The sequence below is a fragment of the Macaca fascicularis genome, chromosome 4 (assembly GCF_037993035.2).
Source record: "Macaca fascicularis isolate 582-1 chromosome 4, T2T-MFA8v1.1".
Lineage (NCBI taxonomy): Eukaryota > Metazoa > Chordata > Mammalia > Primates > Cercopithecidae > Macaca > Macaca fascicularis.
Window position 1 is genome coordinate 5,174,001 of NC_088378.1, and position 27,503 is coordinate 5,201,503.

A 27,503-nucleotide genomic window follows, 5' to 3' on the forward strand; every position below is an offset into this window, starting at 1 on the left:
ATGTGGAGGCTGGCCCTCCCCAAAGCAGGTGGCCCAAGGAGCAAATAAGCAACCAAGTCAGAGGCTGCAATGACTTTAGAGCCTGGTCTCAAAGTGACATGCTCTCACTTCTGCTGCTGTTCTGTTGGTCACACAGACCAACCCCCTTGCGCAACGTGGAGGGTGTGAACACCAGGAGAGGGGAGTCACAGGAGCCAATATGAGTTGGCTCTCACACCCAAGGTCAATGCCACACTCAAGGTCATACCAGCTGGCAAAACTAGAAATTGAAACCTTGTCTTCTGAGTACAGAAGATTTTCACTTCACACAAACTTTTCATAAAAGGACCTTATCTTCTGTAAGTATAGAAGATCTTTTTTTTTTCCAGAATTTTTTTTTGCACAGTGACGTAGTTTCAGTATTTATGTGACATCACTAAACACAGAGTTGGGAATCCAACCAGCTCTTTCAAGTAAGAGTGTGTGAATGTGAGTGGGCCCCAGCATACCACAGGCAGTTAGCTCTGCTCTAATGTAAGTATGCATTTCTACACTAAAAACTGCAGGGCTTATGGGAAAATGGGGTTAGGGACACAGCCTTCACCTTTATCAGTGGCAAAAAATAAAAGGTGAGGAACCCAATAAAAATGGTAGCACACATAGTTATACATTTCAACTCATTAAGAAATCCATAAATACTACAGTAAAGATGTCACTTTGAAAAGATCACCTTGAGAAAGACCTGAAGTTTGCTTGTTGAAGTGAGTGTCCCATGCCTGGGGGCCCACCATGTCCACCTCCCTGTCTGCAAGAGGAAGAGAATCAAAGAGTTCCCAAGAGAAAAAGAACAGAAAACCAAAGGAAAAATACACAATAGCTGAGGTTCAAGAGGAGAAATTAAAGAGAAGGTGATATGGTTTGGCTGTGTCCCCGCCCAAATCTCACCTTGAATAATCCCCATGTGTCCTGGGAGGGAGACAGTGGGAGGGAATTGAATTATGGGGGTGGTTACCTTCATGCTGTTCTCCCAATAGTGAGTGAGTTCTCAGAGATCTGATGATTTTAAGAGGGGATTTCCCCCATTTTTGTTCAGCACTTATCCTTGCTGCTGCCACGGGAAGAAGGAGGTGTTTGCTTCCCTTTCACCATGATTGTAAGTTTCCTGAGGCTTCCCCAGCCATGCAGAACTGTGAGTCAATTAAACCTATTTCCTTTATAAATTACCCAGTCTTGGGTATGTCTTTATTAGCAATGTGAGAACAGACTAATACAGAAGGGAACACACAGAGCCGTGCAGCCGGTTGGTGGCGGGAAGGGCTGTAGCTCATGTTGATTTGAACTTCTGAGAGGAGCGTGTGATGAATAATTTTAGGTGTTATCTTGACTGGGTTAGGTGGTGTCCAGATAGCTGGAAAATCATTATTTCTGGGTGGGTCTGTGAGGGCGTTTCCAGAAGAAATTAGCATTTGAATTTAAACACTGAGTAAAGACGATCCTTCTTCACCAACATGGCAGGCATCACCTGACTCACTAAGGTCTCCAATAGAATGAAACGGTGGAGGAAGGGTGAACTTGAGTGAATTATCTTTGTATGATCTGAGACATTCATCTTCTCCAGCCCTAGAACACCAGGTTCTCTAGGTTCTCAGAACTTTGGACTCTGTATTTATGCCAGTGGCTTCCCAGGTTCTCAGACCTTTGACTTCAGACTTAAGAGTTTTACACCACTGGCTCTCTGGTTCTCAGGCTTTTGGACTCAGACTGAGTTACAGCATCAGTTCTCCAGTGTGTAGGCAACAGATCATGGGACTTGTTAGCCTCTGTAATTGCATGAGCCATTCCCATCATAAATATCGTGTTCAATAAATCTATATACTCAGTTCTCTTTCTCTCTCTCTCTCTCTCGCCTCCCCCACCCCACCACACCATTTCCCTTCCTCTCTCTGGGTTCTGTTTCTCCCCAGGGTTGTGGAGCACCATGACTAATACAAGGGTTATCTAAAATCCTAGAGAGAGTAGTGATAGCAGGTATGGGTGGGTGTGGCTCCTTGTCCTGATGAAATGCATATGTGTGAGATCCATCCTTCCTATTGCATTCACCTGGCTTCTGAGCAACAAAATGGTGCCTGAGCAAACCGACATTGACATGACACTCAAATTGTTCCCTAATTTACCAATCACAGTGGAACAAATCCTCATTTTCAGAAGAAATGTTCTAGCAGAATGGGCTGTAGGTACACCCTGGAAATTGGCAAACACCATAAATCAGGGCTTTCCTCCTGGAGGGCCTTGTCGTAAATACCTACCAGCACACTGTTGAGGTTAAAGCACTTTATGTAGGTTGGTATATAATAGTGCCTAATAAATTATCAGAATTAGCAGTACTTTTCCCAAGAAGAGGTCCAGAGGGATTTGAATGGAACAAGCTGAAACTGGCAAGGGCAGGTGAGCAGAGGCCTGAGAGTGGGGGCACAGTGGCGAGCCCCAGCAGGTACACACGGCAGGGCCCACTGTCCACAGTGGGTGGCAGTGAGCATAGGTGGGCACACATCGAACACATCTCTCTCGACAGCCTCCTTCTGTGGGTGCAAAGAGGCACTAAAGATGATGCGTCACAAATTATGAACATCCTTAGTGACTATCTTCAAGGCAGAAACAAAACAAGGAACAATAACAAGCTTCAGGAAGGCTTTATTTTGTGAAGGGGTATGTGTGTATACACACACACACACACACACACATATATAAAATCATAAACTGCATTTTTAATTCCCCTACTCTCCCAGCACACATATGGTATACTACAGTGTAGCTGTTGGCAGCCCTAACTGGAATATTTAACAAATAGGCAGTAACAGACATTTATTGAAAAAAGTTTTTATGAGAAAACCCCAAATGTGCACGTTTTGAAGGTGCTTGGCAGTCATGCCTGAGGGGCAGAGTCATGTCCAGGAATCACAGTCTGGATGGCATCATGAAATGATGGCTATACAGATAGGAGCAATGATGGAAGCCAGGTGCATCCCAAGTGGCTTCTGCCCCTGAAGTGCCCAGGGGAGACCTTGGTGATGGGGGATCTTTGGGTCTGCTCTTAAAGAAGGGGTGAAATGGCCGGAGATGGGGATGGCTCTACAGGTGAAAGGTGGTGCATTAGGCCATTCTTCCATTGCTATAAAGAAACACTTTAGACTGGGAAATTTATAAAGAAAAGAAGTTTAATTGACTCACAGCTCTGCATGCTGTACAGGAAGCATGGTGCTGGCATCTGTTCAGTTTTTAGGGAGGCCTCAGGAAGCTTACAATCATGGCGGAAGGCGAAGGGAGAGCAGGCACATCACATGGCAAAAGCAGGAGCAAGAGAGAGTGGGGGAGGGAGGTGCTACACACTTTTAAATGACCAGATCTCGTGAGAACTCTATCAGGAAGACAGCACCAAGCCATGAGGGATCCACCTTCGTGATCCCAACATCCCCCACGAGGTCCCACCTCCAACATTGCAGATTAAAATTCAACATGAGATTTGGGTGGGGACAAATATCCAAATGATGTCAGGTGGGCTCTGTGGGAAGGCCAAGAGGCAGGGAGTATTTTCAAATGGCTGGAGTCTGTCTGGTTTAGACAGAGAGCTCATGGAGGGAGTCTCTCCGCCTCTTGAAGACAAGGCCTTAACATCCATAGAAACACATTTTTATTGATTTCAGAAAGGCCCAAGTCAATGTTTTTCCTTCGGATATAGTATTAATAAATTACTAAGCGCTCCCATCTGCCAACCATCGTTCTAAGTGTTTTACTGGTATCATCTCGTTTAATCCTTTCAACAACCCTATGGGGTGTGTAAATGTTACTGTACCCCATTTGTTCAAGGAAATGGAACCTAGAAGTATCAGTAACTTGCCTAACTTCAGAGTACCGAGTGTGAGATGTGGGCACAAATCCCGGAGAGATTTCAGAGTCTGAGCTCTACTCTCTCTGTATTGCCTCCCCTACCGAGCTCTACACCAAGAAGTGTTGAAGTGTGTGGTCAGCAGTCCTGAAGTTGATGGTGGATTATGTTTCTTCTAAAGTCACTGTGGAGATGAAACAAGTTAAGTTCTACCAGTGTTTTTCATAGAAACATGGCTACTATAGCACCAAAAGTTGGAGAAAATTACCTTTATTTCTGGATTTCATCAGTGATAAAGGCTGCTGAATTGTGCATATCATTGGTTCATTTCCCACAACTAATCACATTTCACTTTATTCAAGACCTTTTAAAAATGGGACTGTCAGCTGAGGTTGGAAGGCTCAGGCAGGCGCCCTGGAGAGAATTCATAGGGAGGCACAGGACGGAACTCTCCAAGGAAAGAAGAAGCACCCCCAGAAAGGAGTGCTCTGTGGGCTCCAGGCAGCCGAGGAAATGCGGACGTGAGCACCGTGATTGCACTCCCACGTGCACCAACGCTGCCAGTGTGAACAGAAGCGGAGCCCGCAGAACGCCAGGCTGTGCCGGGAGATGGATCACCATGAAAAACAGAGCCAGAGCATGGCGGGAACTTTTCGAGAGGGCATGTTGTTTCCAGGCGGTTCCACCTTCTAATATGAAACAGTCTTGGTTGATTTTCCTTGATACTACTTTATCCTTGGCCTGGTTGTTGGCAAGTAGCTACCCACGTCTGTACGTGCCCTTGATTAGTTTCCACCGCATGTGTTTTAACACAGTGCTCCTTTTTCCAAGTTTATTTGGGCCAACCCTGTCTGTAAAGATCCAGTTTAATACGAATTTGAGTCTAGGTGCTATAGCCTGGAAATGTACTAAAGGCACTACAACAGATTGCTGAAAGAATCTTTATTCTGAATGCAAAGCAGACACCTAGTAAAAAAATTCTGGAATAATAAAGCAAGCAAGGCTCATGTGCTCAGTTTTGGGGACGCTCCAATTTAAAGGCTTAGTCATTGTCACGGTGTAAGGTTTACCCATTGCCCCCATCACACAGATGTGGGAATGTTGAGAGCTGAGAGTCCTATGACCTATTCTGCTGCCCAAGAACTTGGGGTGGGTGGTAATTGGAGAAATCAAAGTGATCAGCTGCAAAGAATTTCATTGCTGGTGCTTGGTTCTGCGGGATTCTTCACGGAGGTCTTAAGGCAGAGACAAAAACAAGGACTGTGGGAGGCTCCTGTGAGTAGCCCAAAGGGTTTTGGAGTCAGGCAACCTCAGGTTACAAATCCAGTCCTGCAGGTTAGGAGTTGTGTAAACTTAAAAAAGTGACTGCACCTCCAGGCACATCATTTCCTTACCTGCACCTCCTTCTGACAGGTTTTCTGAGGACAATGCAATCCATACCCTGTGTCGAACACTTTTCTAATTAATGATGTACAGACACTGTTTATTTTACAGGAATAAAAATACCAGAAGAACCCAAGTCATATTCATTTAAAGCGGGATGACAAGTGCATCAAAATCTGAAAAATCATCACTAAAGAACTTATCCATGTAACCAAAAACCATTGAAATAAAATTAAACTATTGAAGCAAAATTTAAAAATAATAAAATTAAAAAGTCCAAAAAATTTAAAGCAGTTCACGGGTTTCATTTCTTCCTTTATCAAATTGTATTTAGAAATTTATTATATGTGTCTATGCAAACATTTTAAAAATGTAAAAATGTGGGATTGCATAATACTGCTTACTGATTTACAAATATAAATACATCTACATAGACTTGCACACATGTAGGTGCCCCTTGCCCTATACAATTTCACCATCTGAACTTGCTATCTGAACTGAAGAACAAGAGGTTTTGTAGAGAAAGGGATACTTGTTAACATGTGTGTATATGTAGCTTTTGGGTTATGGTTGGTCTTACAAAAAGAAGGATATCATATATATTTCCTGTATCTTGGTTTAATCAATAGCACTTCCTAGAAATCTTACTAAGTCAACTGGTATATTCTAATTAATTCTTTGTGCTGGCTGCATAATATTCTGTGGTTTAGAGGTGTAGCCACACCACATTTTATTCATTTTATCTCCTATTGATGGGCACTTATGTTACTTCCAGTTTTTTGATGCTATAAACAGTGCTGCAATAAATAATGTTGCACATATGTCCAATTTACTAAAGATTTTATTTCTCCAAATAGAATTTTATTTCTAGCCTCCAAATAGAATTTTATTAACTCCAATTTCATTTAAGCTGCCCTGCCACACACATACGCAGGTCATCAACCTGGTTATATGTAGAGTGTGTGTGTGTGTCTGTGTGTGTGTGTGTGTGGTTTTGTTTATTTTTGTTTTATTTTTGATGTTGTTGCTCACTGGACTCTGAACACTACAGGACTTCTTTAAATCTATTTCTTGAGTTAAGTACTTGACAAGTGCCCGGGGCCCAGTGTTTCAGAAGACATCAGTCAGGGCCCCTTCACTGAAGGAAGCCCTGGGTGGGTTTTCTGGGGTTCACATGGGGACCTGACTCGTATTCCAAGGATAAGGGCCCGGTTGTCCAGGGAGCACAGAGGCCCTTGGCACCCTCAGCTGAAACTCATCCAAGATTAGCAACATTCCAGCCAAATTCTTGTTTTATTGCATGATTTCATTTAAAAATTGCATGTATGACATGGATAAGCTATAAACAAAATAGCCATTTTAATGAAAACAGCAAGATATATGAGTGGATGTTGCCTTTATTCTAGTTATGTACACAACTTATTAGGAGATGCTCACAGTTGTCAATGGACTCCACGCTACGGCTTTGTGAAGCAGTGTTTGCTTCAGGTGACAGAGCCGCTCTGCTTGCCCACAAGCTGCTCTGTTGGTGACCTGTTTCACAAGGTTGTTTTACCTTGAGTTACTGCTGTGTTCACAGTTGTGCTTCGAGAATGCCAAAGCTCATTGCTCTGTTTGCAAAGATGCTTGGCTTGTTAGGGAGGGTAAAATGCAATATATTTAGACTTTCGATATTGACAGTCCAGCTTTTGACTTCTGAGGTCTTTGTAGAGGAGAGGAAGTGGGAGAGATTGACAGAGGACCCTCCTGTGGTGTGGAGTCTGTGCTGATGTCTGGATTTTTTTTTAACATTTATTATCAGGCTTCATACAGGAGGAAGTGGTTTGTAGAGCCCTGAATTTAGGCTTTGACAGGTAAGAATCTCTGAAATGAACAAGACTAGTTTGGTTAGCATTTATTAGAAGGTCACTGTGTAGGTCCTTAATTGTCTCCTGTTTATAGAACTGGATAGTGTGTGTGTGTGTGTTTGTGTGTGTTTTGTGTTTAATTGTGATTTGCTGCTCTTGACAGGTTTTGTGAAACTGACAATAGCTCTTTCCCAGCCTGTTCTTCTATAGTGGCCAAAATGTTCACTGTTAATTTATTCTGTTTACTCTTCATTCATTCAACAAATATTTATTCAGTCCTACTATGTACTAAGCACTGTCTAGCCTATAAAGATGTCAAGACATGCACCAACTCTTTCAATACATATTTCTGTTATAAGTTGTAAAAATATTCAGTGATATAAAAATAAGAAAGGTTCTATTAAGAACAGTTTGCTTTTTTAAATATGTAAGTTTATTTTGGATGCAATACGAGACTGAATTCTAATGCAAAGTTGTTTTAAGAGAATGTGAAAATCTCACCATTCACTGACTTAGGAGAAAAGTTACTCTGAGAATTAATAGAAGCTAAATAGAAGAAGATAGTTAAAGTCTGCATGCTGGCTAATGTCTTCTTGTCTTGTACTTTGGGGGAAAAAAGTAAACAAAAGTTTTATTAAGTTTCCAGTAGGTGCCACCTGAACCCTTCCATATTCAGGATTAGACAAGCGGCAATGGCACGTGGAACTTGCTAGCCTAGCCCACTGTGTTGCAGGGTTTGGCTTTCCTCCAGCCCTCAAGGGGTGTCTAAGACCTCTGGGATGCTACATAGGATGCAGGCAGAACTGCCTCTTAATGGGGCAAAAAATTGTCATGGTCACCCCTGAACCATATAGAGGAAGAACTTTGTCTCAGTGCAAGCAAATGGTCTTCCAAAATTTGTACAAACAAGTTCCCAACAGTATAAGCTGCATTTAACCCTAAGCAAACCATCCTCACAGCAAAGGTCTTATTCTACCTGCACATTCCTTCCAAAGCACAAATGCCCTTTCTCAGTTCAACGATGAAAGGACTGATGGAAGATACCTTAGAAGAGTGGCGATGATTCACACTATTGGGTTAAAAAGAGAGAATATTGGGGGAACAGTGAGGCTCCCCAGTAAGTCTCTACTCATTCTCCAACATCGTTGGCTGCCCTTCATTTGCCAACATGGTCAAATCTTGCTCCTACATTAAAATTTAAGAAGCACCATCTTCCTGGGTTGCAATCACCTCTCTCTCCTTTCTTTTCACAGGCAAAATTCTCCTCATCTTCCACGGTTTGCATTCATTCCCAGTCCTACCACCCTGCCTGGCAGCTCCCTCCACCACACAATGGACACAGCCAGTGGCAGGGACACAGCTCTTCTGGTGCCAGATCTGGCTGACACATGGGTGTAGCATTTGACCCTCATGACCGTCTGTTCTTTCTTCTTTCTTCTCAAAAATATTTCTTGGATTCCTTGACAGCACTTTCTCCTGTTCTCTTTCTCCCTCTCTGCATTCATTATGTTGCTTTTTTCTGCCAATCTTAAATGAGGGTGATATCCACATCCTTTCCTATCTGTTACCGCTTACTCAACATTCTCTCCATGGTTCATCACGTTCCTCCCTCTGGCATCAGTAAAATGGATTTCATATCTCCAGCTCAAATGTCACCAGTTCTGCATGAATACATCAAAGGCTCAGTGTATAAGGACTGCTCAAAACCGAACATGTTACCTCCTCTTTCTGATTCCCGTTCTTCCCCACTCCCTTACCCATCTGCTTCTTTCCCTCATTGTTAAAGTTATTACCATCATCCAACTTTGATGAGTTCAAAATCTGGAATCCATCCGGAATTCTTCCTTATGTGCATCACCTGTATCCAAAAGACAATGGTCTTAATTTGTTTTGTGCTGCTGTAACAAAATATCATAGACTTGGTAATTTATCAGCAATAGAAATTATTTGGCTCACAGTTCTGGAGGCTGGGAAGTCCAAAAGCAAGGGGATATATCTTGTGAGCACCTTCTTGCTGTGTCATCCCATGGTGGAAGGCATCACATAGCAAGAGCACAAAAGAGACAACAAGGGGGCCAAATTCATCCTTTTTCTCAGGACCCCCTTCCAAAATCACGAATACACTCCTGGTATAATGGCATTAATCCATTCATAAGAGTAGAGCCCTCATGACTTAATCACCTCTTAAAGATTCTGCCTCTCAACATTGTTGCATTGGGAATTAAGTTTTCCAGCACATGAACCCTACTTTTGTTCTCCCAGTGAAATGTCTCTCAGACATATCCCATCTCCTCCATTCCTGCTATCTTTGCCTTAATTTTAGTCCAGAATCATTTCTTGCCTGGGATTTTGCCCACGATCTCCCTCTTCCTTAGAAATATATCCTCCTCTCTACTTTCAAAATGTTTTTGAATTCAAATTTGATCTCATCTTTTCCCTGGTTAAATCCTTTAGTGGCTTACCACTTGCTATAAGACAAAGTCAAAGTCCTCAGTGCCCTTTGTCATCTAGTGCTGTCTCCTGTGCATAGACTTCCAGTTCTTTGATTATCTCTGTGCCTTTGCACACACATTTTCTTCCTTGGAAGAACTTCCTCCTATTTCTGCTTTTCTTTCTTACACTATTTAGAGTCTTCTCATTCTTCAAAGAATCCAAAGATGGCCTCCTTTATAAGGTTTCCCACAGCTCTCTCTTGCTGGTAGAGTTTGTTGTGCCTTTTCCTATGCAACCTCCTGTGTATGTGGTGGGCCCTTTCCATGCTGTGTTACACTTGCTGGTTTACAAATCTACACCCAGCACTAGATCGTGAACTTCTTGAGGGAAGGAACTATGTCTGATAACTACATTCTTTGTAATTTCATGGAAGCAGTGCCTAACACACAGGAATCTTCTTGAGCCCCAAATTTGCTATTTTTTCACACCCTTGGATACGTGTTCTTCACATTAATAATGGAAATGATAGTGCCATTCCTGCTGACCTTACAGTTGACAGTTGACACTAAATTTGAGACTAAATGTGACAATTTGTATGAAAATATTTCTCAAACTTACATTTCTATCTAAAAGCAATATATTGGTAGTAGTAGCAGTCTTGTTTTATTCTACTTTCTGATTTTGAACACTAAACCACATTGGGAGCCCATCCATGGCATTGCGGAGAGTGGTGGGGTGGAACAAAAGCCATAGATGAAAATTTTGCCATCCTAAGAGCTGGATAAGTATCTGGGAAAGCAGGACACTGGATAGAGTATGCTTTCTTTGCTTTCAGTGAAGTCTTTGTTTCAGTGACCACTTGTTTATGGTAGTTTAGAGGTGCCTGCAGTAAAGCAAGATATAATAAATGCAAAATTAATTTTTTAATGGGGCTGAGGAAAATAAAGATTATAGAGAAAGATGAATCCAGAGGTTTTTTTTTTTTTTTTGTCACTAGTTTGAAAATTAATGGTGGTGTAGACAAGTTGAAGGACTAAGTCAAAATTTCAGTCAAAATATCAGATTCAAACTCAAGGCAATGACTATTCTATCTTTGCCATTTTGGTGTAGCTAAATGTCTCTGAGGAGTAAGGTGATGACAAATCTTCAAAAGAGGTGATTGAGGCCAGGCGTGGTGGCTCACACCTGTAATCCCAGCACTTTGGGAGGCCAAAGTGGGCGGATCTCTTGAGGTCAGGAACTCAAGACCAGGCTGGCCAACATGGTAAAACCCATAAAACTCTGTCTCCACTAAAAATACAAAAAAAAAAAAAAAAAAAAAAAAAAAAAGATTAGAAAGATCAGCCAGATGTGGTGGTGCATGCCTGTAATCCCAGCTACTCGAGAGGCTGAGGCAGGAGAATTGCTTGAACCTGGAAAGTGGTGGTTGCAGTGAGCTGAGATGGCACCACTACACTCCAGCCTGGGCATCACAGTGAGACTCCGTCTAGAAAAAGAAAAGAGGGAATTGATGTTTAAAAATGAAAAATTGCAAACTGGAGCTGTGCTTTTGTCTCAAAATTTATGTTCACAAACCCCTCTTGCTGTGCTGTGCCTGTGGTTGGCCTCAAGGTACCCCTCAAAGCAGCTGTTTTGGTTCTGACCTGCTCCTGGCTATAATTGGAAGGTAGCCTGTGATGTCTCCCTTTATGTTTCCTTATTCTGGAATGTTGTGTTACATTTTTGTTCTGTATAAATTTATTTCCTATACAAATGCTAGCCTAAAAATCCTGTACCAAAAGATCTCTATATATTCTATGAAATTTGGGCTGTAAAAATCCAGAAGCATTCTGCTGACAATTCTTTAACCAGGGAGAGTTTCCTCGGGGGTGTGCCTTTCATTATGTATATTTGAAAATGAATTTTCAGGTCTCTGCTTCCCATGTGAATTTGTATAAATGTATGTAATAATAAGAAGTAATGCTTTTTTTCATTTTTTCCTTAGAAATGGGCATATATTTTTTTAGGTCATAATATAAAAGATTGACTGGTTTGAGTTCCTTTGTCCTCCACAAGTCTAGAATGAGAAAAACTAGAATTCCCTGGTAATATCCAAATTTATTAATGAATGGATATGTGCCATGCTAGTTACCAGGCAAGGTGCTTAAAAAGAGAAGTAGGGTTTAGTTTCTCTCTCCTGTGGGTCCGTCAAACTTTTCTCAGCCAATTCTCTTCCCTCTCTGGAAACTGTGATGTTTCATCTTCTCCTCCTTGCCTGGTGCCCACTGACAACACAGGGACTGATTTGGGTCTTCTCATGTCTAGACACACTGAAAAGCCATTTTTGCTGTTTCTGCTGTCCAGCCACACAGGTAGAGGGGACTTTACCGCAAGACTTGCTGCTTCCTGACTGCTCCCCAGGGAAGATTCCTAATGTCCTCAGATCCACAAACCTGGGGAGGGGTTTGTCATCTCCGGTAGCCTCCCCAGACCAGGAATCAGCCCAAGGTAGAGGCCTCTCTCAGGAGCCCACTGCTGCCTGGCTCTCTCCCTCCTCTTTGGTCCTGCCTCTTCCCCAGCCCTGGGTAAACTCTGCCTGGTCTCCCTGGAGGGGTTGCAGAAGGGAATACCTGGAGCGGGGCAACCTGCCATCCACCTGCTCTGGCACCAATGTCCTGAGTCTTTAAAGACTAAGCCCCCTGGAAACTCAAAACCAGTTCTCCCTCAAAAAGTTCAGCTCAGGCTGGGCGCGGTGGCTCACGCCTGTAATCTCAGCCCTTTGGGAAGCTGATGCGGGCAGATCACCTGAGGTCAGGAGTTTGAGACCAGCCTGACCAACATGGTGAAACACCGTCTCTACTAAAAATACAAAAATTAGGTTGGGTGCGGTGGCTTATGCCTGTAATCTCAGAACTTTGGCAGGCTGAGGCAGGTGGATCACTTGAGGTCAGGGGTTCGAGACCAGCCTGACCAACATGGTGAAACCCTGTCTCTACTAAAAATACAAAAATTAGCTAGGCATGGTGGCACGTGCCTGTAATCCCAGCTACTTGGGAGGCTGAGACAGGAGAATGACTTGAACTCAGGAGGCGGAGGTTGCAGTGAGCCGTGATTGCACCATTGCACTCCAGCCTGGGCAATGAGAGCAAAACTTCATCTTGAAAAAAAAAAAAAACTAGCTCTCACACGTCAAAAACTTTGGCTGTTCACACTATTCTGTTCCAACTTTTAAGAACACAGATAAAAAATGTAACCAAGTTAAAAAGCCTTATTAACCTTAAGGCTTGATGCCGGTGCCATTCCTAGGCTGGTATTTCTCATGAGTCTCCACCAAAGACAGAGGGCAGGAAGATCTGGACTTCTTGGGCTGAGTCATGCTTCGAGGACCCCTTCAGAGGGCGGTATATTGTTCCCTGTGTGGGGCTGCATTTCCCGTGACCGGCACTAGCCTCATGGTTTCTGCTTTTCTGACTGTTCACCTGCACTTGCCACAGCTGTGCTGTGCCTCCACTCCTCTGTCTCGTGAGGGGACTCTGACCTTCCTGTCATCTACCACATGTCATTGATGAGAGCCAGAGGGGGTGGCCTCCTGGTGGTCCAGCCCAACCTCTGTTCTCTCTCATTCCTGCTTCTCAACAACCTCCTGGAGCTTTTTCCTCTGGATGTAGGAGAAGGGCCCCACACGCTGGATCACAGCCACGCTTGGAAAGGAGAAGTGACTGCTGGGGAGACAGCCCCTAGGAGAGTTGGGTCTTTGTCTATTTTATTTTGTTTCTTTACAATACAGCCGTTTCATGTATGACCTCTTCCACCTAGACCCTTGCCTTCTCCCAGAGGTGTGAGACAAGGAATACAAATGTCAGCGGCGACTCTGGAAGGCTGCAGGGAACTCATGCTGCCCATAGAAAAGCACTTCGACACCTTAAACACCTTCGCTATTCCCCACCTTCTTTCATGTTCACATCTGCAAATAATAGGCACTCAATACAATTTTATGGCAAATCACAGAATCAGTTCTGCCTCGAATCCTTTGTGGAATGAAGTGTGAGCATAGGACAAGTGTGCAAACAAGCACCAACACCAGGGTCTGTTTACTCTAGTGCAGCCCATGGCTACTTTATTCCTTTTCGTCTTTCAATAAATAGGTGTTGAACACCTATTATATGCCAGTTACTATTGTAGACAGACATGGTATCTATTCTTGCAAACAGACACTGAGGAGGCACATGAATAGACAGGATGTCAAATAATAATGAGAGCAGCCAAGGGACGGAGCAAGGTGCTCATGAGTGCCGGTCAGAGCTGCCTCCATAGCTGGGCTGGCAAGAAAGACGCACGAGGTGGTTGCACTTGGGCAGAGGCCTGAAGGATGGAAGGAGACCACCGTGGAAAAGTGGATGGAAGAGGAGATGGACCAATCATTTTCCACAATCAAGTCATATTTGAAATGAGCGAGGTCCCCATCTGATATTGCAGAGGTACAGGGGCACCGGAGGGTTCCTAACAGACATCGCCAATGCTCCGTGCTGTCTCACCGTATTTCACGGGGCTGGCGGGTTCTGCCTGTGGTTCCCTCAGTTTCATCAGCACCACAGTGGCTTCCCACGTTCCGGGCTGCGCCAGGCTGAAATGCCAGTTCCTGATCCTGCAAAGAGCCATGGTGATGCTTCCTGTGTGTCAGTGAGCCGGGAGCCTTCCCCGTAGCTCCAGCCCTCACAGCCTCGGCCCTCGTTAACATGGGCAATTAAAGTGCTCAGGATTTTTCACTTGCAGTGTTCTGAATGCAAGTAAGTTGCTTTATGAATGAATAGGAATCTGTTTCTTTCTGCCACTTGCTTCCGTGCACAGCCAGCGTTTTCACCAGCGGCCTTTGGGCAAGGCGTGCAGGGCGTGGGCTTATTGGAATATTGACAAAGGCAGACCTTGAGTATCTTGTGAAGAAAACGAAACTTAAGGAAAAATTATGACTTGTGAAACTCGAGGCGACTCTGTGGACTGGGAACTTAGCAGGGAAACAACACATTGTTAATTTTCTTTCCTTATTTCTCTGTTTTCTTCTCTGATCCAGTTGGTCACGTCCATAGACCCAAAGAACGCACGCAGAGGAAGGAAATTCAAGTGTTTCCTTCCTGTCTGCTGGGTGGCCACCCACACCCTCTCTCTTCTCTTGGGCCACTTGTCCCTAATTTCTTTTCTTCATGAAGATCCCTGCTGGCATCCTTGGCAGCTCCATGGAGGTGAAAGGGCTCTTCCTCCTCATAACTCTCTAGGCTTCCTCGTGAACATGGAGAAGAAACCATTTTCTTCATTCATCAGTGGCTCAGGGATCTGTGAACCTCCCCACCTGCTGCTCTCATGCCTGGAGTGAAGTGTGCCTGGTCATTAGGGAGCACTCTCTTCCCACCTGCTGCTGTCACGCCTGGAGTGATGCTGCCTGGTCATTAGGGAGCACTCTCTTCCCACTTGCCGCCCTCACGCTTGGAGTGATGCTGCCTGGTCATTAGGGAGCACTCTCTTCCCACCTGCCACCCTCACGCCTGGAGTGATGCTGCCTGGTCATTAGGGAGCACTCTCTTCCCACTTGCCGCCTTCACGCTTGGAGTGATGCTGCCTGGTCATTAGGGAGCACTCTCTTCCTACCTGCTGCTCTCACGCCTGGAGTGAAGTGTGCCTGGTCATTAGGGAGCACTCTCTTCCCACCTGCCACCCTCACGCTGGGAGTGATGCTGCCTGGTCATTAGGGAGCACTCTCTTCCCACTTGCCATCCTCACGCCTGGAGTGACATATGCCTGGTCTTTAGGGAGCACTCTCTTCCCACCTGGGTGACCCAGCCTGGTGCTAGGTGACGGGCAACTGCAGTGCCCATGCCATGGGCTGGGTCAGATTTTCCTGTGCGTGAAGTTGGCTGTGTTTATCCAAATCTGGTAGGAATGGATCCTTCTAAGAAAATATGCTTTCGACTTCATGATTTTCCAGTGGCACTGAAGGCCCTGCATGCAGGGGGCTGCTAGCTGGGGCATGGGATACATCCAGCCCCACACAGTGGTCACTCGGGGTCCCGTGGGCAGCCTGGCCCAACCTGAGTGGTCGTAATGTTTCTGACGGCCTTCAGAGCAATGTTGTATCATTCTGGCTCATGTACGGAATGAGTCCAGAATGCCAGGGCAAGAGAAATAATATTCCCTGCCTAGGTATCCCCTCTGCCTTTCTCAGAAACAAACAAACACATCTGAGTAAAGAAAAAGCACAACCCTATGTTCGATCCTTGCCCGTGTCCAGCCACTCCCCACACCATCATCAAATCTGACCGGCACTCGAGGACTCCTGCGTGATTTACAAGCATCTTGTTTTAGTTCTTTTGTTTTCTGTACCAACCACGTCATTCACAGTTTACTGAATGCCCCCCGCATGTGAGGCTGTGGACTGAATTCACTTCTTGTTGAATGCTATTGTGTGCCTGGCCATGAGTTTTGTCCTCCAAACAACCTGCTGTGCAGGAGGTCTCATTTTAGAGATGAGGGGTCAGAAGCTCCAAGAGGCTGATTCACTTGCCCAAGGACACACAGCTTCTGGGGGAAGAGCTCAGATGGAAAGGAAACCCGTATGGCTCTAACGTGCAGCACGGTTTAGTTCTTCATCTCATTCCAGCAAGACTGCACTGGAAACTTCTCAATCAAAGGATCCTATCTCATTCTCATTCATTTCCCTGAATACATTTTGGGGACACACAGTGGAGTCGGGCCTGAGCAATTGCTTCTTGAGAAAAAAATGCATTCTTCTCTGAGCTCCTAGAGCCCACCATAGGTCCCAGCACTCAGAAGGAGGCACTAAGTGATGTGCACTGGGTTGAGAGGGGATGTGAGGGGGTCAGAGGTGCTCCAGATGTCGGTCATCAGCAGCCAGGATGTTGGCACCACCAGGTTTCAAATATGAAGACAGCTTTGCCTTTTATTTCCTGTAGAGTGGATACTTTTCAGGAAATGTACCCCTTTTGCTCCACCATGGCATTTGAGAACATGCTATTTTTTCGGTCCAGATGAATAGCAAGGGTGGAGGACCAGCTCAAGTCGAGTGTGAGGGGCTGAGCAGCTCACACCCCATGGCTGGTGGTTAAACAGTGGGCGTCTGAGCACTTGCTGATCTGAGGGCTCCCTGGGATCCTGGAGTGGGTCCAGCAGGTTGTGTGGAAACCACATAGGACTGACTCTTCCCTCAGCCCCATGTGGGTTTCATGAATCCCCTTTATTCTCATTCTCTGGTCAATCTGCTCACAGTGCAAATAAGAATGAGTCTAATGCAGGGTAACTTTAAGGTCTCATCGCCAGCTCCAGTGAAGACCCCTAAACAGGTACCTTTGAGGATGCCCATGCAGGACCCATGTTTTCCCCCTTTTTACCTACTTCTGAGTGTGATGAAGCTAGGGCTTTAACATACTTACTTTAAATGCATATAGTGTATACATAGTGTATATATAATTATATATAAATATAACATATAAATATTAAATGTGTTTAATTACATATAAATAGTACATATGAAATTATATATAAAATAATATAATTTAACATATGTATAACATATATAACATATATATCATTCTCGCCCAGGAGTGGTGGCTCACGCCTGTAATCCCATCACTTTGGGAGGCCAGGGTGGGAAGATCACTTAAGGTTAGGAGTTCGAGACCAGCCTGGCCAATATGGTGAAACCCCATCTCTACTAAAAATATGAAAAGTAGCTAGGTATTGTGGTGCACACCTGTAGTCCCAGATACTTGGGGGGCTTCGGCAGGAGAATTACTTGAACCCAAGAGGTGGAGGTTGCAGTGAGCCAAGATGGCGCCACTGCACTCCAGCCTGACCAACAGAGCAAGACTCCTCTGTCTCAAAAACAAACAAAAAACTATATATCTATATACGTATATAGATATACATACACATATACATACATATATAGATATATATACGTATATAGATATACATACACACACACATATGTCATTCTCATGTTAATAATATTCATGAAAGAAAAATGAGAAAATACAGACATATAAGCAGAGAAAATACAAGACTTCCCCAATTCTACCCACAGACCAACACATAAAATACCTTTGTGTATATTCTTTGAACTTTCTGCATAGTAATTTACACCTTTATATTATTTCCATAAATAATGTTCAGTTGTTAAAAAATTGCCTTTTAAAAATCTTACATTATTGTGATTATCTTTCCATATTAATAAAACAGTTCTATATGATCATTCTGATATATAACTGCAAATAATTTAACCAATCTGTTGTTGGCTTTTAGGCTGTTTCTAACAGCGTTGTAACTAATATCCTTATGGCTAAATCCTCATAGGCATACTTCATTATTTTCTCAGGATGAATTCCAGGTAGTTTAAGGGCTAGCATATGCTTTTTTAAAATTATACTTTATGTTCTGGGGTACATGTGCAGGACGTGCAGGTTTGTTACATAGGCCATGGTGGTTTGCTGCACCCATCAACCTGTCATCTACCTTAGGTATTTCTCCTAATGCTATCCCTCCCCTAGCCCCCACCCCCCGACAGGCCTCAGTGTGTGATGTTACCCTCCCTGTGTCCAGGTATATTCATTGTTCCACTCCCACTTATAAGTGATAACATAGCATGTGCTTTTTAATGAATCTTAATATGCTTTCATGTTTGTTTCTATAGTTAGTAAACTCCAAGCAACCCCTCTCCCACCCCACCCAAGTTTTTTACATGTGACTGCAAAATCTATAGAAATGCAACATATTTCCATTAGAAAACGAAATCCTTTTTGATGTAAAGTACATCTTCATTATAAAACAGAATTACCTTCAGTAGCTCTGAGGCTTAAAGATCTTTGCAGTGACCCGTGAAGTCATCCAAGGATAGCAGAGCCCAGCCTGTCTGACACGTCTTTGATGCTGAGCATTGGGTGGGATTGGGTGGAAAGTCTGATTTTTCTCGGGTTGGATGCTGTGCTCTAATTGCCAGTGGCTGGAAGCCTGGCTTGTTTTTCTCTTCCTGTCATCCAGTGTAGGGACACACAGGGAGAGTGTGAACATAGGGTGTGTCCAATCTAACAGCTAGGGTTTCCAAATTAACTGTAAACTCTAAGTCTTTAAAGGTCAATCGAACATTTTGTTCTTTTGTTTGACTTTTCCATTTAAAATAGAACTTTTGCCTCTGAGAATTTAGACATGGACACAAATACTATGGAAAAGTCAAAACAGGAGAGTTTTCTCAACACTAACGGACACATACATATTTAGTTCTAGATTAATGTGTCTAACGGGTGTTTGTTGCCAGGTAAGAAGGGATGGTTTACAGCTCCAAGCAAGGACGGATGACTTCTTACTAGAACTGGCTTTATCAGTGAACATCTCAGGTCCTGCCTTGGCTTGGGGCCTCACCTGCAGAAGAAATCAAAGATGGCACCATCAGCCACTGTTGCTGGTCCGTCACTCACTTCACCTTGCCAGGGTTGCTCCAGGCAGAAAACAGCTGGAAAACTGGGGTCCCAGAGAGATAAACAAGTACACTGCATATTTTCTGTTGAATAAGATTTTTTAAATTTTATTTTAAGAAAACTGAAGATTTTTATGCAATTGTAAAAAATAATACAGAGCCTCATATACCCTTCATGCAGTTCCCCCCAATGGCTGCATCTTGTATAACTACAGTCTGATATGACAATCAACATATTGGCATTGATACAATCCATCCGCCATATTCAGATTTCCCAAATGTTTCTTGCACTCATTTGTGTGTATTTAGTTCTATGTGGTTTTATCACACATGAAACATTGACCACCACTGGCATAGTCAATATACAACACAATTCTATCACTAGTCTCCATCCTGCTGACCTCAAACAGCCACAGCCAATGCTTTTATCTCCCATCATGATCCACTGACAACCACTAATCTGTTTTTTAGTTCTACCTCTCAATAGTTTGCTATTTCAAGAATGTTATTAAAATGATCATACACTATGTAGTCTTTTGAGATTGGCTTTCTATACTCAGCATAATTCTCTGGAGAGTGATCCAAGTGTGTGTTTGTCGCTGAGTACTATTTAATGGTGTGGACATACCAGTTTGTTTAGCCATTCACCCATTGAAAAATATTTGGGTTATTTTCAGTGTTTTTTATTATTACAAGAAACGCTGCTATGAACACTTGTGTGCACGTTTCTGCATAAACATAAGCCTTTATTTCTCTGGCATAGCTGTCCAGGGGTGGAATTACTGGGTCTTAGGGTAAGTGCACGGTTTGTTTCATAAGAAACTATTTTCCAGAGCGGCTGTATCATTTTACATTCCCACCAGCAGCGTATAAGTGATCTAGTTTCTCTTCACCGCACCAACATTTGGTGTTATTGCTAGTGTTTTTTATTTTTTCTATTGTGACAGGTGTATAGTGATATTCATTGAGGCTTTAATCTGCATTTTCTAATGGCTGATGGTGTTAAAGGTCTTCTCATTTGCTTATTTACTATTTATCCTCTTCAACAAAGCAGCTGTTTATGTCTTTGGCCCATTTCATTTTTTCTATTACATTTTGAGAATTCATTATAGGGTCTAGATTCAAGACCTTGGTGAATATGAGGTGTGCCAACATTTCCTCTCAGTTTGTAGCTTGCCTCTTCAATCTCTTCAGACACTTTTGCACAGCACATGCTTTTAACTTCGACATGGTGCAGCTTATCAATTTTCTCTTTAATGAGTCACGCCTTTGGTGTCCAATCTAAGAACTGTGCCTGGCCCTGGGTCCCAAAGAGCTTCTCCTATGCTTTCTTCTAAATGTTTTCTAATGACTTTTATGTTTTACATTTAAGTTCGTGATCCATTTTGGGCTAATTTCCATATAAGGTGTGAGGATTTGGTTGAGGTCCTTTTTGCATAAGGATGCTTGGATAGGATCTTTGTTTCAGGGGAATCTTTGCCTCTCTACTACAGGATGCTGGCCCACCCCTGCCCCCACCACTAGTATTCTCTGGTGTTCGTCGTGCTATGGGAGATCTTCTATGCAACATGGAAACCATGAATTCTACCACAGAGGGAGATCTTCTGTCCCACTATGAAATTGCGAATTGTAGCACAGAGGGAGATCTTCTATGCAACATGGAGACCAGGAATTGTACACGCAGAGGGAGATCTTCTATCCACATGGAAACCATGAATTGTGCCACAGAGGCAAATGTTCTGTCAAACATGGAAACTAAGAACTGTACACACAGATAGAGATCTTCTGTCCAACAAGGAAACAACGAGTTATACCCACAGAGGGAGATCTTCTATCCAATTCAGGTGTTCCTTATGTGACAGCATACTCTGTATCTAGAACTAGCTAAAGTTTTGTGATGTCATTATTGTTATTGTTGTTGTAGAGGTGAGGTCTTGCTATGTTGCCCAGGCTGGTCTTGAACCCCAGGCCTCAAGCAATCCTCCTGCCTTTGTTTCCCAATGTGTTGGGATTACAGGCAAAAGCTGGTCTTATTCTTTCTAAAGCTGAAGTTTGAGAACTAAAAATCACTTTCAAGGGTAGAATGCATTTTATATTTTCTCTGAAAAATGAATTGGCACAAATTTCCAGTTAAAGTTGTGCAATTTTCTTTAAGAAAAAACAGTTAATTTTAAAGTAGTAATAGTTATATAGTAGGAGTATAATCCCAAATTGTGTAACTGTTTCCTGAGCCTCTTCCCATGTTCACTGAGATAATTTTGTAAAAGCATCCTAACCAGCAATGGATCCTCTTGTTAAGAAGGCCCCAGTACAACCTCTCTTTATGAAGGACTCACATGCTCTGACTGTTCCGTCACCTCCCAACCACAGCCAGGAGCCTTCTCTGGCTGCCACAGAACTAAGGAGGGGGCACCACTGCAGTCCAGCCTGTCTTAGCATTGCTCAGGGCCCTGTCCCAAAATATTTGTGAGCCAATGTATCTACATATCTATGGTGCTATCAATGGCACACGTATCTGTCTAGCAGGACTTTGTCATCTGCCATGATGTGGTCACTCCTCTGAACACCTGGAATAGGCCTAGTTCTCTTTCTAGCTAGACAAGGACAGAGTTTTGTCTTAAGAAATTGTCTGTACTTTGAAAGTCTATTTCCCAGGGATAGTTATGCTTAATACTGGTCAGTAACTATGTTGATAAAAGCAAGCCCTTTGCTTCTGTAATACTTTTGTCTAACCATGTAAAAAGACACATCGTGTTTGTGACATCCTAATTAGGAGCAAAGGCCATTTTCATTTGCATTGTTCATCTCTGCTCCCATCTCACTGAGCTTTAGCAAAGCATCTTGGTTTCCTTTCTCCACCTTAGAGTGCTTTGTTAATAGTACCCGTTTCAGTGGGCTAGGGTGTTTCCCTATTTTGTTGCCTGGAAGGTGTCTACTTTGACCTACGTTAATCTCAGGGCTTGGAGGTAAAGTCATCCTCTGTGTAGACTTTGGGATTCGCTGGGATCCTTGTTTCACAATGTGGAGTCATGGAGGGGAGGGAAGCCCCAGAAGGTGGCTTAGGCTCTCTTTGCATGCAGCCCTGACAGAATCCTTTTGTTAGCAACTCATTGGACTCAACTGAAGGTTTCCAAGATTGAGGAAACATCTGCAAGCAGACCTATCTATGTATGGACAGCGCTATCTGCAGGGCACTTTTCTTTCCGACTCTGATTCACGTGTGGAGCTCATGGGAATTGTCTGGGTTACTTAAGGTTAACCTTTACATTCTCATAACCTCCCACATGCTTTTTCAGAATGCCACCCTGAGGAGTTTTACTATTATTGAAAAAGGGAGTCATTGTTTGACCAGTTGGAGACCAAACAGATTGTCCTAGTTTTCTTGAAAAAAGGAAATGAGTCACTTTCCATATGAATATCTCGACTATCAAAATATTAAACATCCCTTTGTCTACTGTTTTGCTTCTTAACTTTAAGACACGCAACCTCAGCCAAGTAGCACCAGCAAGAACCATCTGCTGTGTACCTCAGCTGTGCTTGTACCACTTTGTCTAAGAGGAGCGGACAGCAAGGGAAGGTCTGGCTTTGATGGGGTGACCCTGCTCACTCATTAGACTCTGTGTGCAGCCAAGTGGTTGGACTTGGCCACAGGAGTCCTGCTGCCTTGGGATACTCTGATGGCAATCAAGACCAAACTTACTCAATGATATGGAAATTGCATATTTTTTTCTTAATCTCAGCCTTCCCATCTCAGTTGATGGGGATCCCATGCTTTTTGTTGCACATCCCAAAAATATTGAGGTTGTCTTTGACTCCTTTCTCTCACATGCAATATCTGATCTATTCAGAAAATCCGACTGGCCCAGTAATCTTCAAGATACATCTAGAATCCTCTCACATCTCATGATTTCCACGTCTGCCTAGCCTGATTTATCCCACCGACGTCATGCACCCAGCTTGCTCCTCTCAACTGGCCCCTCAGCTTCTACCCTGCAGTCTAATCCCAGCAGTGGCAGGAGCAATCCATTCATGACATTAGTTGGATTTCACTCCTCAGCTCAGAGCTCATCAGTGCTCCCTGTCTCTCTCAAAGGGAAAACCAGTCTCTTTCAAGGGCCCACAAGGCCCTACGTGGTGTAGCCCAGCCCTTCTGCGCCCACTTCCTGCAATTCTCCCCTGGGCTCACTGTGATGGCAGCGGGTTTCCATGCTCATACTGGAATGCACCAAGCCCTATCTCATCACAGGCCATTGCACAGGATCTCCCTTTGCTTGGAACAGCCTCTTTCCAGGTATCACTGCCTCACCCTTTTGATCTGTACCCAAATGCTACCCTTCTTCATGAGCTTAGCTGGCCCAGCCCGTGTAAATGTCAGCCTGTATCCCCAGCACTCCTGATCCTTCTTCTCCTGTTCTTTTATCCATCACATGTATCATCTTCTAACACACCCAATGATTATAAAATTTAGGATGTTATTGTTTATTATCTGGCCTTACTGCCTCTAGAAAGTAAATTCCACAAGGGTGGGGATCATTGTCATTTTTTTCCCTGATATCGCTGCCTATGTATTTGATAAATATTTGCTGAATAAATAAACCACCACCTCCAACAAGAACAGGTTGTTTTCTCTGTACTCTTCAAACTGGCCATCTAAGATGCACATTCCTGCAAAGTGAAGTTTGTTTCTGTGCAGTCTACCGGCAGCTGAAACCTAGTGACCCTGGCTTTGAACTCCCAGTTATTGGAGATAATCCAGAGCACAGTCAGGGGTATGGCTGGCACTGGGGAAATTCGTAATCCCGTGCTGCTTTGGTACACAGACCTGAAGGTCAGTAGGTGGGTTATTCAGCCCTTCCATCCCTCAACAAGCTCCCCCTATTTCCAGGGCCTGGGTGCACATCAGGAGGATGAGTCAAGACCTTTGGAGCCATGACAAAATGAGTCTTTAGAGTATTTTCACATTTTTGTGAACACTTAAGATTCCTTCCTCCAAGCAAATTTTGGAGGAGATCACACTGAGATCGGAGAGGGTGCTGTTTGTGTCATAAGAATGAATTTATTTAACTACTATTTATTATCTACTGTGGTCCAGGAATGTATAATGGAGATACAGTGGTAGAAGATAAAATCCCTAACCCATGGAATATAGTCTAGTGTGTTATTCAGAGTGAAGCAAGTAAATGAATGAACAAATAATAGCATTTCAGGAAAAAAATAGAAAGATCGAGGTAGAAAGATACAAGGGAGGTATGGGCACAGGAAAAGCAGTGAAAACATCACAATTTTCTTATTAATTTCAAAATAGAAGAGTTAAGTATGGCTCATTGCTGACTTTTATATTTGTCCTGAAATGTATAGTAAGCAGGTATGTGTGTGTGTGTGCGTGTGTATGTATGTGTAAGCCCAGTCTTAGAAGAGAAGCATCTTGATTGTCACTCAAAGTATTTATGCCACAGTATAAGACCAAAGGTCTCATTCTTAAAGATAACTGGATCATTTTACTACAGCCTATTTCTTTCTCCGGATTAACAAAGTACTACTCATGTAGAAGATGATCGGCTAAAATTTTTGAAAGGAGTAAGGGCAAGAACTCCTGAGTGAAGGTAGTTCACTAAACGCTAAATGTATGTCCTTGATCATGGTTTGTAGTTTTGATCAGGGGTCTGTAAAGGACCAGCAGAAATTTTTTAGTAATTATGGACCATACAGTTTCTATTGTAAATACTCAACTCTGCCATTATATAGCAAAAGCAACCACAGAAATATGTATCCAAAAAAAATTTGTAACCAGCTAAGTGTGGCTGCATTTAAATACAACTTTCTTTAAAAACGGGCAGAAAGGAAACAGTAGTTTGCTGACTAGAGTATAGTAGTGATTTAGGGTGACTAGAATATGTCTAACAATATGAAATGGCATAAGCCATACCCCCCAAATAAAATCAGAGACTCTAAGGCATATGAAGGGTGGGCACCAGGGAGCTATCCTCTTTACCAGAATGCACCTGAAAATTATCAAGAAGGGCACGTTCTGCTTCCATCTGACTTCTACTGGAACTTTGAATTTGCTTTCATGTGCACAATAAAGTTCAGAGAAAGTTGGGAAGATCAGAATAAAGAGCAAATAAATAATTATAGCTCTTAAAAACAGGACTGCAAAAGATAAGTTAGAACGGTTTGCTTGGGTTGGCAAACTGCAGACAGCAGTCCCATCCAGGCCGCAGCCTACTTCTGCACAGGCCACAAGCTCAGAATGTTTTTTATATGCTCCAAGGGCTGTGAATAAAAAAAGAAAGGGAAGGAAGAAGAGGAGGAAGAACAAGAACAAGAAGGAGGATACAGCAGAGACTTTAGGTGCCATGTAAAGCTTAAACGTTTCACCACTTGGCCTTAACAGAAAAAGTTTGTTGACTCCAGGCTAGAGAGTGGAAAGATTGGGCGGATAGGAGAAACGTGGTCTGTGGAATACCAAGATCTTGCTATTAACTAAGCCACAAGGTTATCCCCTAGATGGAGGTGGGCCTGGGGCAGCTCAGCCATGAGTACATATGCACATGGCATGTAGTGCCTGCATGCCCAGTCCCCATGTGGTAGGCCCAGTGAGGCCACACAGAGTGCCCTGCCCCAAGAGACAGTGCATACATTCCTATTTTTGATGGGTAGACATCATATTTGTAATGGGAAATGGTGACGGGACAAGGACCTGATGATGATCCACTTGCTATCTCGGAAGAATTCCGTGAAGGCATGAAACTGGCTTGGCTTGTTGACGAAGCCAAAAGGAAGAGAAAGATTTAATCATTACATGGGTAAGTGTGGAAGATTCAGGACCTCTTTTATCTTCTCTATATTTATTCAAGAATAGAATCAGCTTTTACACCCTGACAATATACTGAGTCTGTGGGTGCAAAGCCCTCCCCAGAAAAATGTGATTTGCATTTATGCTTTTGCCATTTGGTGAGAGCAGATTTCCCATCATCTGCCATTAAAAACCGTCTTCTGTAGCTCATCACCAGGTTGCAAACACATCCGCAAAGACAATCTGAAAGTTTTTGTCATTCGCTAGTAGTATTAACTTCCCAGGGGTCCACACTGACACCCCTAAGAGGAAGAGGGCTTCGCCTGCTCCTGCTCCAGAGATGAAACGTGTGCAGGAGAAATAAGGTGGGCATTTTTCTTGGAAATGTGTTTCTAATATCTGAAAACATAGCCAAATTGGTTTCAAGAACGTCAACGAATGTGCTTTATGTGCTACTATGGGCACATACACAAAACAGCAATATCAAAATCTACTTTTAAAAGGCAACAACTTAAGTACAAAAATCAGTTTGTCATTCAAGGAATTCTGTGAAAATAGTTGTAAATCTCAGTTGAACTACTGGCTGCTTAAATAATTATTGTTTGGAAAGAAGGATTTCCGGCACAATTTTACAATCATTTAAGTACCCATAGCATTAAATCTCAATTCAATATAAATCAAATGGTGGTTTACTGTATATTCTGGTTTGAAAATAAGGCAAGTAGAATGTTAACTTTCTTTAAAGTCTGAAAACATGTGTTATATTTACATTGCCCATATTTTCAAACACTGTTGATAATTTCAGAATACACTCTAGAGAGGGAGGGCACATATGAAAACTCATTGTACTTTCCACTCAATTTTGCTGTGAACCTGACTCTTAAAAAATAAAGTCTATTAAAACAAAACAAAACAAAACAAAAATACATCCATGTTTGCTGTAACCTTCTAGATAATTCTATACATGACTAGGCCATTGTGGTTAAAAAATTCCTGCAGTTTTTAAACGAGATATCACATTTACTCTCTATATTTTTTATATCACCCTGGAATTGTTGAGTTACAGAATTATTTTCCCTTCTGGAATATTAAGGGACTTGATTTTAGTGGACGTCCCGTGTTTATCAACCATTTGTGGGAGATAAGACAGGGCGGCAGTGGCTGGAACCACAGGGCAGCAGGAGGAACAGGGGGTCTGGGCCCTGCACTCAGGGCCTCAGCAAGAAAAAAGGGAATCAGAGGCGATCCAGCGTCTCCGGCTCAGAGACCCCGTGAGGGGCTCTGGGATGCAGAAGAGGAGGTGGCGGCTAAGCTGGGCCTGCAGGATGAGGTGATTGTGACGCAGGGAGCATTGGGGAAAGCCCGGCCTGGGGTGCTCCTCGGGTCCGGACTCACCACTGCCCAGCCTCCAGCGGGCTCCGCCGCACAAAGCACCTGGCTGCCATTTTTTCTTCTTTTACTTTTACTTTATTCAGTTAATGTCCTCTTTTGACTGTTTTAGGAAGCTCGATAGCATACTGATCTGCCCTGGTAGAAGCCAACGTCTTTTCCCTAAATTTGCCCTGCTTCTGACTTAGAAGTAAAGTACCCATTTCGGCACCCCTGAGGAGTGGGGCATTTGCGGGGTGCCTGGAGTGCACAATTTTCCCGCCACTTTATCTCCCTGATTCTTTCCCCTGCAGGATCCCAACCTTGTCCAGCTTAGCTCCCATGTGTCCTGGATGA

The 27,503-nt window shown here is 43.3% G+C and overlaps 2 protein-coding genes across 4 annotated transcripts in view; both read left to right on the plus strand.

Annotated features, from left to right (window-relative positions):
• PDE10A (phosphodiesterase 10A) overlaps positions 1 to 27,503 on the plus strand; it is a 676,118-nt gene that overhangs the window by 43,626 nt on the left and 604,989 nt on the right. The window lies entirely within an intron of this gene.
• LOC102128285 (putative transcriptional regulator encoded by LINC00473) lies at positions 3,974 to 5,519 on the plus strand. The gene has a single exon (XM_074036773.1). It carries the CDS (start codon positions 4,095 to 4,097, stop codon positions 4,794 to 4,796), a length of 702 nt encoding a protein of 233 aa, XP_073892874.1. The 5' UTR covers positions 3,974 to 4,094; the 3' UTR covers positions 4,797 to 5,519.